General features: G+C 32.3%; 2 protein-coding genes across 2 annotated transcripts in view; one reads left to right on the top strand and one right to left on the bottom strand.

The window, feature by feature from the left end:
* The window catches only part of LOC111680147 (anoctamin-2), a 181,412-nt gene that overhangs the window by 10,137 nt on the left and 159,503 nt on the right, over nt 1-11,772 (top strand). The window lies entirely within an intron of this gene.
* On the bottom strand, nt 421-1,839 carry LOC111680117 (ATP-dependent RNA helicase ddx46). Its single transcript, XM_023441739.2, has one exon. It carries the CDS (start codon nt 1,771-1,773, stop codon nt 631-633), a length of 1,143 nt encoding a protein of 380 aa, XP_023297507.2. The 5' UTR covers nt 1,774-1,839; the 3' UTR covers nt 421-630.

Here is an 11,772-nt window from a genome sequence, read left to right as displayed (position 1 = left end):
TCTAGTTCAGTTCTAGTTCAGTTCTAGTTCAGTTCTAGTTCAGTTCTAGTTCAGTTCTAGTTCAGTTCTAGTTCAGTTCTAGTTCAGTTCTAGATCAGTTCGAGTTTAGTTCTAGTTCTAGTTCAGTTCTAGTCCAGTTCTAGTTCAGTTCTAATTCTAGGTCAGTTCTAGTTCAGTTCTAGCTCATTCTAGTTCAGCTTCTTTCGACAGCAAGACATGTTTTTTTTACATTATTATGAGATTCCCTAACATTCTATACAGATCTTTGGCAGACTTTTGAATCAGTTAAATAAACATCGTGTTAACTTTACACGCTGTACTTATATCTGATTAAATATATGTTATTTAGGATCCACTTTAAGCTGTTAAAACCATGTGAAATTTGAATAATCTTACTATATAATTAAAACCCCAATTAGCTTCGTTATTTATCGGAGGAGTATTTAAAATATATATTTATTTTATAGAATTAGTATTACATTAAGTTCGTTAACTCAGTATATATATATTTTGTTTGTAGTAAAATTAGTGAAAAACGTAAGAACAACATTAAGATTTGTAATTGATTAAGACCTATTTACAAATTAGATTAAAAACTAGGAAGACTCGTTTCGTTTAGCTTCATTGTGACTAGCAGCCAATGCTTTCCCAAATGCTACCGCTTTTCCATGGGCCGGTACCAACATTATTCCAGCTAGCGCTGTTGCCACTGCTGCTGGAGCCACTCCAGGCATTAGAGTTCCAGGCACCATTGTTACCAACACTCGGGGCAACATAGGTGGGTGCTGGTGGTGGAGGTCCATAAGTCTGAGCTGGCACGTGTTCTGACTCACCGTCAACGATTACCTTAATGGTCTTGACAGTTTCTTGAACTTGTGGTAAAGGTTGGGGAGCTGGTACTTGAACTTGAACTTGTTGGGCCTGTTGTTGATAGACGTTGGGTTGGGGTTGATATTGTACGGGTCTTTGAACGGTAACTTGTTGGTAGACGGGTTGTGAACGCTGAATGTATTGGGGTTGTTGTTGAATGAATTGGGGTTGTTGTTGTTGAACATAAACAGGTCTGGGTGGTGGTTGGATTACTTGAACTGGAGCTGGTGCTGGAACTTGTACGGGTACTTGAACTGGAGCTTGAACTGGTACTTGAACGGGTACTTGGACAGGAGCTTGTACTTGAACCGATTGAACGGGTTGCACAGGAGCTGGTGCAGGAGCTTGTACTTGTACAGTCTGAACAGGTTGGGCGGCATAAGTTTGTACTACAGGGGCTGGAGCTGGTATGGGAGTCCAGCTGGAGGAAGAAACAGCAGAGGCTGAAGCTGATGATGAGCTTCTGGCATAATTGTCGTAATAAGAAGCTTGAGGTTGTTCACGTGGCACAACGACTTTGATAATTTTAACAACTTGTTCATTACCACCGCCATAACCATAACCACCGTTATAACCTCCAGCATAACCGCCACCATAAGACTGTTGGCCCCAGCCGTTGTTGGAGTTATAGCCAGTGTAAACAGGACGGTTATAATTGATACCACCACCAAAGCCAGCTTTGCCATAACCACTACCGTAACCGCCACCGTAACCACCACCATAACCTCCACCATAACCACCGCCATTTCCGTAACCACCACCATTACCATAACTATTACCTCCACTACCACCACCAATACCATTCTTTAGAGCTCCCAACAATGCCAATTTGGCACCCAAAAGAGCTTGGGCAGGTGCTGCCATTGCCAACATGGCAACCAAGACACAAACGTACAATTTCATTCTAAATTACCGACCCGTTTTACTCGTTCGTATAAGAAATATTAATCCACGCAATTCACAACGCTAATCGTAGGCAACTGATACTAATTTCTAAGCCTACACACAAATTTATAGCCCAACTTAATTTCAGTTTAATGTTAAAATCCAGGCCAAATAATATGATCTTAAAATGCTCAAATACGGAAAAAAATTAAGTCAATAAAATCTCCAGAAGAGAGAAAAATCTACAAGAACTATTTAATGAATTAGCTCAGCAAAATCTAAGCTTTATTTTGCTGCCCTTACGCTGTCTCCCCAAAAAAATTATCATAAAATATGAATATTTTTGTAATATTTATCTTCACGAATAACTAGACTCTCTTTGAACACAAAAGAAAATAATTTCATATTTACTTAATCAATACAAAAACTCTAACCCTACCCATTAATCTGTTTAGATATATGTACGTATATTTGTTTGTACATACGCATTCGCACAAGTATGTACTTAGATGGAAGTATAGATTTAGCATCTTATCTACTAACACCATCTAAAATAATTTAACAAGTCTACTAGTTATCTATGATTTATAAATTTAGTCACATCGATGTATAATTTTTCTCATCTTCTAATGTTTATTATCTTAACAATTTATTTTGCCTAAAATTCATAATATTTTAGACTCATATATCATATATATATGAATCCATAATTTGCATAACACATGGTTTACAGTGGTGTATATAGTTAAATGTTGTAGGATCTATTAAGTATATGTTTGTGCTACTTTTATCAGGTGAATTAAGTAATTGAAATCTTAATAACATGGAGTTTAAAGGAAAAGTGGTAACCAAAAAGTTTCGGCATTATTTTTGAATATGTTTTTAGTTGTTTCAGTTTATTGGTATTTTGTATCATGCAGCTACGAAACGTTCAAATTTCATCTACCAACGAGCCTTGAGTTGAGCTCAACGAATTCTTTCGGCAACTTAATTGTCCTTGTTTTCTAGACGAATTTGTCAATGCCATGGCGAAAATGGTTGAAAATATAATTATGCTGGGAATGAAAACATTCATTCCTTAAAAAAAATCATTGATCTTGGTTTAATCAGAAGTGCAAAAGTGCAATCAGATCCAGAGAGGAAGCTTTAAGAGTTTGGCGCAATAATAAAAACGCCCAAAATGACATGCTGCATTAAAAGGAGAGATCTTCGTGTGTCAGAGTACTTAGACGCGAAAAAGTTCTATACGTAGGAAACAAAACCTTTTGGTCGTTCGTAAAAAGTGTAAAGAATACTGCTAGTTCCTCAGTTCCTACGCTTTTCAGAGACGATTAAACTTTCACCGACCCGTTTGATAAAGCTAACCTTTTAGCTGAGCTATTCGCAAGTAATTCTTGCTTACTAGACTTGAAGCAAGGCTCTTCCTAAAAAGGGAGAGGCTTATAACATTGAAAATTTGTTCTGCACTTTCTAAAGTTTTATCTAGTATGGCTTTCGTAGAGGTCGCTTTACGGGAGACCTTTTGGCCTTCCTTTCGGAGAAATTGTGTTATTCCATTCACCATTTTGGCGAAAGTAAAGAGGTGGCTCTAGATATTTTCAAGGCGGTTGATAGAGTGTGGCATGGTGAACTTGCATCAAAACTTATTGTATTTGGTTTCGGAAATAACTTTCTTTATATAAAAGAATATTAAGATCGGTTTATAAGTTTCGGTGTATATAACGATAGTGTCTTATACATGCCTATTGTCGGTCCATGTACAAGCCTTTTGATCAAGTTTTTGAACATTGAAGTGCCATTGCATACTGTCCAAACCAATATTGTGTTATTTCGGCAAAAGTACTTAGATACGTATTTTGTGGACTGAAGTGCGGACCACTACGGTAATTTGGGTAATAATAGAGTAATCCCTGAATATACCATGTCAAAGAAGAAAATTTCATATATATTATGAATGAAAACAACTTTATAAATCGACCCATTTGTGGAGGAAAACATGCAACACTTTCAATTGGCTATGCGACTGTGGTAGGTTTGTGTATTCTTATTCTAGTATTATCCCCTCATTGCAACATTTGGTCCCTCTGTGACAACTCTGACTGATCGTGTCGTAGCAGATCTGAACTTTTGGAGAAATATTAATTTCATCACATATTAATTTCACCGCAAAGGCACCTCAGCTAATAGCCGATTAAGATCGAATAATGCAGGCTAGTTTATATTTTTATCTTGTGAGATTACGAGTTAAATGACCTCGTTCTTACTCACAGGGGAGTAATTTTAGTATGTGGGTAGGAAAGTTCCGCCTAAACCTTATTATTTTCTATCTTATCATTTCTAAAAATTAATTCCACAGTCACATCTCTAAGTGATCTTGTAGCATGGAAATATTACTATTTACTCTTATCCGAAAATTACATATTGGTCTTTTAACTAAAATTCCCTTCCCACTCTTTTCGTTTTCCAATTTAAAGGTTCTATGATCAGATCACGAAATAAAAAATTGTAAACGCAGTTATATCTGGTTCGTGTTTAATTTTGGTGTCGGACGGTCTAATGACTCAACCAGTTTATAGTTCCCATAAGACTAGGCTAGAACCAGTACTGGGGGAACAATTGAACCCATAGAATACGATAGAATTCAGATGTTTGATACAGGAAATTCCGCTTTCGCATTTGGCTTAAAGCTTTACTTACATATAAGATACCACATTCGAAGTGGTGATAAATGTTATTCTTTTGGAAGTACTTCGTTTTATTTTTACTGGTTTAAGACAAAAATATAAAAAATTTAAAACTAAAATCTGAATTGGAGTAGCGAGAAATTTGATGATAAAACTCAAAAACTTAAATTGTGAAAGAATGAAACAAACTTAGTACATAAAAAATCAAGCTTTTTCATAAGCTTTGGACATTATCCAAATCGTATCTTCTATTTAAATCCATAAGGATGGCTGTTTACTGTTTGAGCTGTTAAAATAAATAGTTCTTAGATACATCTCCATAGACATAATCCAATTCGGTTCTTGGACTTTTAATGTCAATTATTAGTAATATTCTAGTCACTCTTTAGATTGATCGGATAGCTTTAAATAGATTGATCAGAAGTACATGTTGTTATCATATCTTGGAAATTAATCTGAACATATGTCATCTTCTTAAATGTTAAAGAGTTTTTTCAGATGTTTTTAAAAATGTCCAAAACAATTCCATAAAACCACTGTGCAATTAAAATAATTTAAAACATGCCATTTAGTATTATTTTTAATAAGTTTACTTTATGTTAACAACGTTTACACGTTTTGGTATAGGAATCCTAAGAGAAAAACCAAGATCTTACTCTCTTTTCAATAATTTTAATTTAACACAAGTATAAATAGCATTATTTTAATTTAAAAATCCACACATATCTTTTTATCTATTAATTCCCATTAAAAACCTTACAATTAGCATTATTAGGTAATTCCCGAAAAAAAGTAAATATTGAAAAAATTTTTTTGAGTTTGAATTTTTAAGTGCTAATTGATAAAAATTGTTTGCAAATCTGTGTCTCTAAAGTAAACATTGACAATTTAGAATGACAGAAAATGACTAGGTGACTGACTGACTGAATAACTGAATGTCGTGTATATTAGTAGTTAATGTTTATCTATGAAATCTCAATGATCTTAAGGGCACATAATGAAATTTTAAATCACGTTCATATTTCAAAATTTACATCTTGTTTGTTTTGTAAAAAAAAGGTTTGTTTATTTTTGAGATGTTTTTTAGGGAATTTTACAAAAATAGAATTTTCAATGACGTTTTTATTTTTGGAAATAACAAGTACTGGTAAATTCATTGACACTTAGTCTATTATTAATAATATGTGAAACAATGCATCGTATAAGTATAAAAATGCTTAAATTTTTAATCAAATATGTGAGCACGCCACAAGTTGGGACTCATTGATGAGTGGCACATATTCACAAAAAAATAGTGATCAGAGATTCAGTTTGTTTTTGCTGTATCTCTTATAGTTTTCGAGAAAAACGGACTTTTATGTTTTCACTAAAAATATCGATTTTGAGTGGGAAAAAGTAGTGATCACAGATTGAGTTTGTTTTTGCTGTATCTCTTATAGTTTTCGAGAAAAACGGACTTTAATGTTTTGACTCAAAATATTGATTTTTGGTAGGAAAAAGAAGTGATCACAGATTGAGCTTGTTTTTGCTGTATCTGTTATAGTTTTCGAGAAAAACAGACTTTTATATTTTCACTCAAAATATCGATTTTTAGTAGGAAAAAGTAGTGATCACAGATTGAGCTTGTTTTTGCTGTATCTCATATAGTTTTCGAGAAAAACAGACTTTTATGTTTTCACGCAAAATATCGATTTTTGGTAGGATCTCTTCTAGTTTTCGAGAAAAACGGACTTTTATGTTTTCACTCAAAATATCGATTTTTGGTAGGAAAAAGTAGTGATCACAGATTAAGCTTGTTTTTGCTGTATCTCTTATAGTTTTCGAGAAAAACGGACTTTTATGTTTTCACTTAAAATATCGATGTTTAGTAGGGAAAAGTAGAGATCACAGATTGAGCTCGTTTTTGCTGTATCTGTTATAGTTTTCGAAAAAAACGGACTTTTATGTTTTGACTCAAAATATTGATTTTTGGTAGGAAAAAGAAGTGATCACAGATTGAGCTTGTTTTCGCTGTATCTCTTATAGTTTTCGAGAAAAACGGACTTTTATGTTTTCACTCAAAATATCGATTTTTGGTAGGAAAAAGTAGTGATAACAGATTTAGCTTGTTTTTGCTGTATCTCTTATAGTTTTCAAGAAAAACGGACTTTTATGTTTTCACTCAAAATATCGATTTTTAGTAGGAAAAAGTAGTGATCACAGATTGAGTTTGTTTTTGCTGTATCTCCTATAGTCTTCGAGACAAACGGACTTTAATGTTTTCACTCAAAATATTGATTTTTGTTAGGAAAAAGTAGTGATCACAGATTAAGCTTGTTTTTGCTGTATCTCTTATAGTTTCCGAGAAAAACGGACTTTTATGTTTTGACTCAAAATATTGATTTTTTTACGAAAAAGTAGTGATCACAGATTTAGCTTGTTTTTGCTGTATCTGTTATAGTTTTCGAGAAAAATAGACTTTTATGTTTTCACTCAAAATATCGATTTTGAGTAGGAAAAAGTAGCTTTTTTTTGTTGTATCTCTTATAGTTTTCGAGAAAAACAGACTTTTATGTTTTTACTCAAAACATCGATTTTTAGTAGGAAAAAGTAGTGATCACAGATTGAGCTTGTTTTTGCTGTATCTTTTATATTTTTCGAGAAAAACGAACTTACATGTTTTCACTCAGAATATCGATTTTTGGTAGGAAAAAGTTTTTTATGTTTTCTCTCAAAATATCGACTTTTAGTAGGAAATGTAGTGATCACAGATTAAGCTTGTTTTTGCTGTGTCTCTTATAGTTTTCAAGAAAAACAGATTTTTATGTTTTCTCTCAAAAAATCGATTTTTGGTAGGATAAAGTAGTGATCACAGATTGAGCTTGTTTTTGCTGTATCTCTTATAGTTTTCGAGAAAAACGGACTTTATTGTTTTCACTCAAAATATTGATTTTTATTAGGAGAAAGTAGTGATCACAGATTGAGCTTTTTTTGCTGTATCGCTTATAGTTTTCGACAATAACGGACTTTTATGTTTTCACTAAAAATATCGATTTTGAGTAGGAAAAAGTAGTGATCACAGATTGAGCTTGTTTTTGCTGTTATAGCTTTCGAGAAAAACGGACTTTTATGTTTTCACTCAAAATATTGATTTTTGGTAGGAAAAAGAAGTGATCACAGATTTAGCTTGTTTTTTCTGTATCTCTTATAGTTTTCGAGAAAACCGGACTTTTATGTTCTTACTCAAAATATTGATTTTTGGTAGGAAAAAGAAGTGATCACAGATTGAGCTTGTTTTTGCTGTATCTGTTATAGTTTTCGAGAAAAACGAACTTTTATGTTTTGACTCAAAATATTGATTTTTGGCAGGAAAAAGAAGTGATCACAGATTGAGCTTGTTTTTGCTGTATCTGTTATAGTTTTCGAGAAAAACGGACTTTTATGTTTTCACTCAAAATATTGATTTTTATTAGGAAAAAGAAGTGACCACAGATTGAGCTTGTTTTTGCTGTATCTGTTATAGTTTTCGAGAAAAACGGACTTTTATGTTTTCACTCATAATATAGATTTTTAGTAGGAAAAAGTAGTGATCACAGATTGAGCTTGTTTTTGCTGTATCTCTTATAGTTTTCGAGAAAAACGGACTTTTATGTTTTCACCCAAAACATTGATTTTTAGTAGGAAAAAGAAGTGATAACAGATTGAGCTTGCTTTTGCTGTATCTCTTATAGTTTTCGAGAAAAACGGACTTTTATGTTTTCACTCAAAATATCGATTTTTGGTAGGAAAAAGAAGTGATCACAGATTGAGCTTGTTTTTGCTGTATCTGTTATAGTTTTCGAGAAAAACAGACTTTTATTTTTTCACTCAACATATCGATTTTTGATAGGAAAAAGTAATGATAACAGATTGAGCTTGTTTTTGCTGTATCTCTTATAGTTTTCGAGAAAAACGGACTTTTATGTTTTCACCCAAAACATTGATTTTTAGTAGGAAAAAGAAGTGATCACAGATTGAGCTTGTTTTTGCTGTATCTCTTATAGTTTTCGAGAAAAACGGACTTTTATGTTTTCACTCAAAATATCGATTTTTAGTAGGAAAAAGTAGTGATCACAGATTAAGCTTGTTTTTGCTGTATCTCTTATAGTTTTCGAGAAAAACGGACTTTTATGTTTTCACTCAAAATATTGATTTTTGTTAGGAAAAAGAAGTGATCAAAGATTAAGCTTTTTTTTGCTGTATCTCTTATAGTTTTCGAGAAAAACGGACTTTTATGTTTTCACTCAAAGTATCGATTTTTAGTAGGAAAAAGTAGTGATCACAGATTAAGCTTGTTTTTGCTGTATCTCTTATAGTTTTCGAGAAAAACGGACTTTTATGTTTTCACTCAAAATATTGATTTTTAGTAGGAAAAAGTAGTGATCACAGATTAAGCTTGTTTTTGCTGTATCTCTTATAGTTTTCGAGAAAAACGGACTTTTATGTTTTCACTCAAAATATTGATTTTTATTAGGAAAAAGTAGTGATCACAGATTGAGCTTGTTTTTGCTGTATCTCTTATAGTTTTCGATTTTGAGTAGGAAAAAGTAGTGATCAAAGATTGAGCTTGTTTTTGCTGTATCTCTTATAGTTTTCGAGAAAAACGGACTTTTATGTTTTCACTCAAAATATCGATTTTTAGTAGGAAAAAGTAGTGATCACAGATTGAGCATGTTTTTGCTGTATCTCTTATAGTTTTCGACAAAAACGGACTTTTATGTTTTCACTAAAAATATCGATTTTTGGTAGGAAAAAGAAGTGATCACAGATTGAGCTCGTTTTTGCTGTATCTCTTATAGTTTTCGAGAAAAACGGACTTTTATGTTTTCTCTCAAAATATCGATTTTGAGTAGAAAAAGTAGTAATCACAGATTGAGCTTGTTTTTGCTGTATCTCTTATAGTTTTCGAGAAAAACGGACTTTTAAGTTTTCACTCAAAATATCGATTTTTAGTAGGAAAAATTAGTGATCACAGATTGTTTTTGCTGTATCTCTTATAGTTTTCGAGAAAAACGAACTTTTATGTTTTGACTCAAAATATCAATTTTTGGTAGGAAAAAGTAGTGATCACAGATTGAGCTCGTTTTTGCTGTGTCTGTTATAGTTTTCGAGAAAAACGGACTTTTATGTTTTGACTCAATATATTGATTTTTGATAGGAAAAAGAAGTGATCACAGATTGAGCTTGTTTTTGCTGTATCTGTTATAGTTTTCGAGAAAAACGGACTTTTATGTTTTCACTCAAAATATTGATTTTTGGTAGGAAAAAGAAGTGATCACAGATTGAGCTTGTTTTTGCTGTATCTGTTATAGTTTTCGAGAAAAACAGACTTTTATGTTTTCACTCAAAATATCGATTTTTGGTAGGAAAAAGTAGTGATAACAGATTGAGCTTGTTTTTGCTGTATCTGTAATAGTTTTCGAGAAAAACGGACTTTTATGTTTTCACCCAAAACATTGATTTTTAGTAGGAAAAAGAAGTGATCACAATTTGAGCTTGTTTTTGCTGTATCTCTTATAGTTTTCGAGAAAAACGGACTTTTATGTTTTCACTCAAAGTATCGATTTTGGTAGGAAAAAGTAGTGATCACAGATTAAGCTTGTTTATGCTGTATCTCTTATAGTTTTCGAGAAAAACGGACTTTTATGTTTTCACTCAAAGTATCGATTTTTGGTAGGAAAAAGTAGTGATCACAGATTAAGCTTGTTTTTGCTGTATCTCTTATAGTTTTCGAGAAAAACGGACTTTTATGTTTTCACTCAAAATATCGATTTTGAGTAGGAAAAAGTAGTGATCACAGATTGAGCTTGTTTTTGCTGTATCTCTTATAGTTTTCGAGAAAAACGGACTTTTAAGTTTTCACTCAAAATATCGATTTTTAGTAGGAAAAAGTAGTGATCACAGATTTAGCTTGTTTTTGCTGTATCTCTTATAGTTTTCGAGAAAAACGAACTTTTATGTTTTGACTCAAAATATTGATTTTTGGCAGGAAAAAGAAGTGATCACAGATTGAGCTTGTTTTTGCTGTATCTCTTATAGTTTTCGAGAAAAACGGACTTTTAAGTTTTCACTCAAAATATCGATTTTTAGTAGGAAAAAGTAGTGATCACAGATTTAGCTTGTTTTTGCTGTATCTCTTATAGTTTTCGAGAAAAACGAACTTTTATGTTTTGACTCAAAATATCAATTTTTGTTAGGAAAAAGTAGTGATCAAAGATTAAGCTTTTTTTGCTGTATCTCTTATAGTTTTCGATTTTGAGTAGGAAAAAGTGGTGATCACAGATTGAGCTTGTTTTTGCTGTATCTCTTATAGTTTTCGAGAAAAACGGACTTTTATGTTTTCACACAAAATATCGACTTTTATTAGGAAAAAGTAGTGATCACAGATTGAGCTTGTTTTTGCTGTATCTCTTATAGTTTTCGAGAAAAACGGACTTTTATGTTTTCACTCAAAATATCGATTTTTAGTAGGAAAAAGTAGTGATCAAAGATTGAGCATGTTTTTGCTGTATCTCTTATAGTTTTCGAGAAAAACGGACTTTTATGTTTTCACCCAAAACATTGATTTTAAGTAGGAAAAAGAAGTGATCACAGATTGAGCTTGTTTTTGCTGTATCTCTTATAGTTTTCGAGAAAAACGGACTTTTATGTTTTCACTCAAAGTATCGATTTTTGGTAGGCACTACATTTTCCTACTCAAAATCGATATTTTGAGTGAAAACATAAAAGTCCGTTTTTCTCGAAAACTATAAGAGATACAGCAAAAACAAGCTCAATCTGTGATCACTACTTTTTCCTACTCAAAATCGATATTTTGAGTGAAAAGATAAAAGTCCGTTTTTCTCGAAAACTATAAGAGATACAGCAAAAACAAGCTTAATCTGTGATCACTACTTTTTCCTACCAAAAATCAATATTTTGAGTCAAAACATAAAAGTCCGTTTTTCTCGAAAACTTTAAGAGATACAGCAAAAACAAGCTTAATCTGTGATCACTACTTTTTCCTACTAAAAGTCGATATTTTGTGTGAAAACATAAAAGTCCGTTTTTCTCGAAAACTATAAGAGATACAGCAAAAACAAGCTCAATCTGTGATCACTACTTTTTCCTACTCAAAATCGAAAACTATAAGAGATACAGCAAAAACAAGCTCAATCTGTGATCACTACTTTTTCCTACCAAAAATCTATATTATGAGTGAAAACACTAAAGTCCGTTTTTCTCGAAAACTATAAGAGATACAGCAAAAACAAGCTCAATCTGTGATCACTACTTTTTCCTACTAAAAATCGATATTTTGAGTGAAAACATAAAA

The sequence above is a fragment of the Lucilia cuprina genome, chromosome 3 (assembly GCF_022045245.1).
Source record: "Lucilia cuprina isolate Lc7/37 chromosome 3, ASM2204524v1, whole genome shotgun sequence".
NCBI lineage: Eukaryota > Metazoa > Arthropoda > Insecta > Diptera > Calliphoridae > Lucilia > Lucilia cuprina.
The sequence above is the reverse complement of the archived record's forward strand: the minus strand, read 5'-3'. Positions and strand labels throughout refer to the sequence as shown.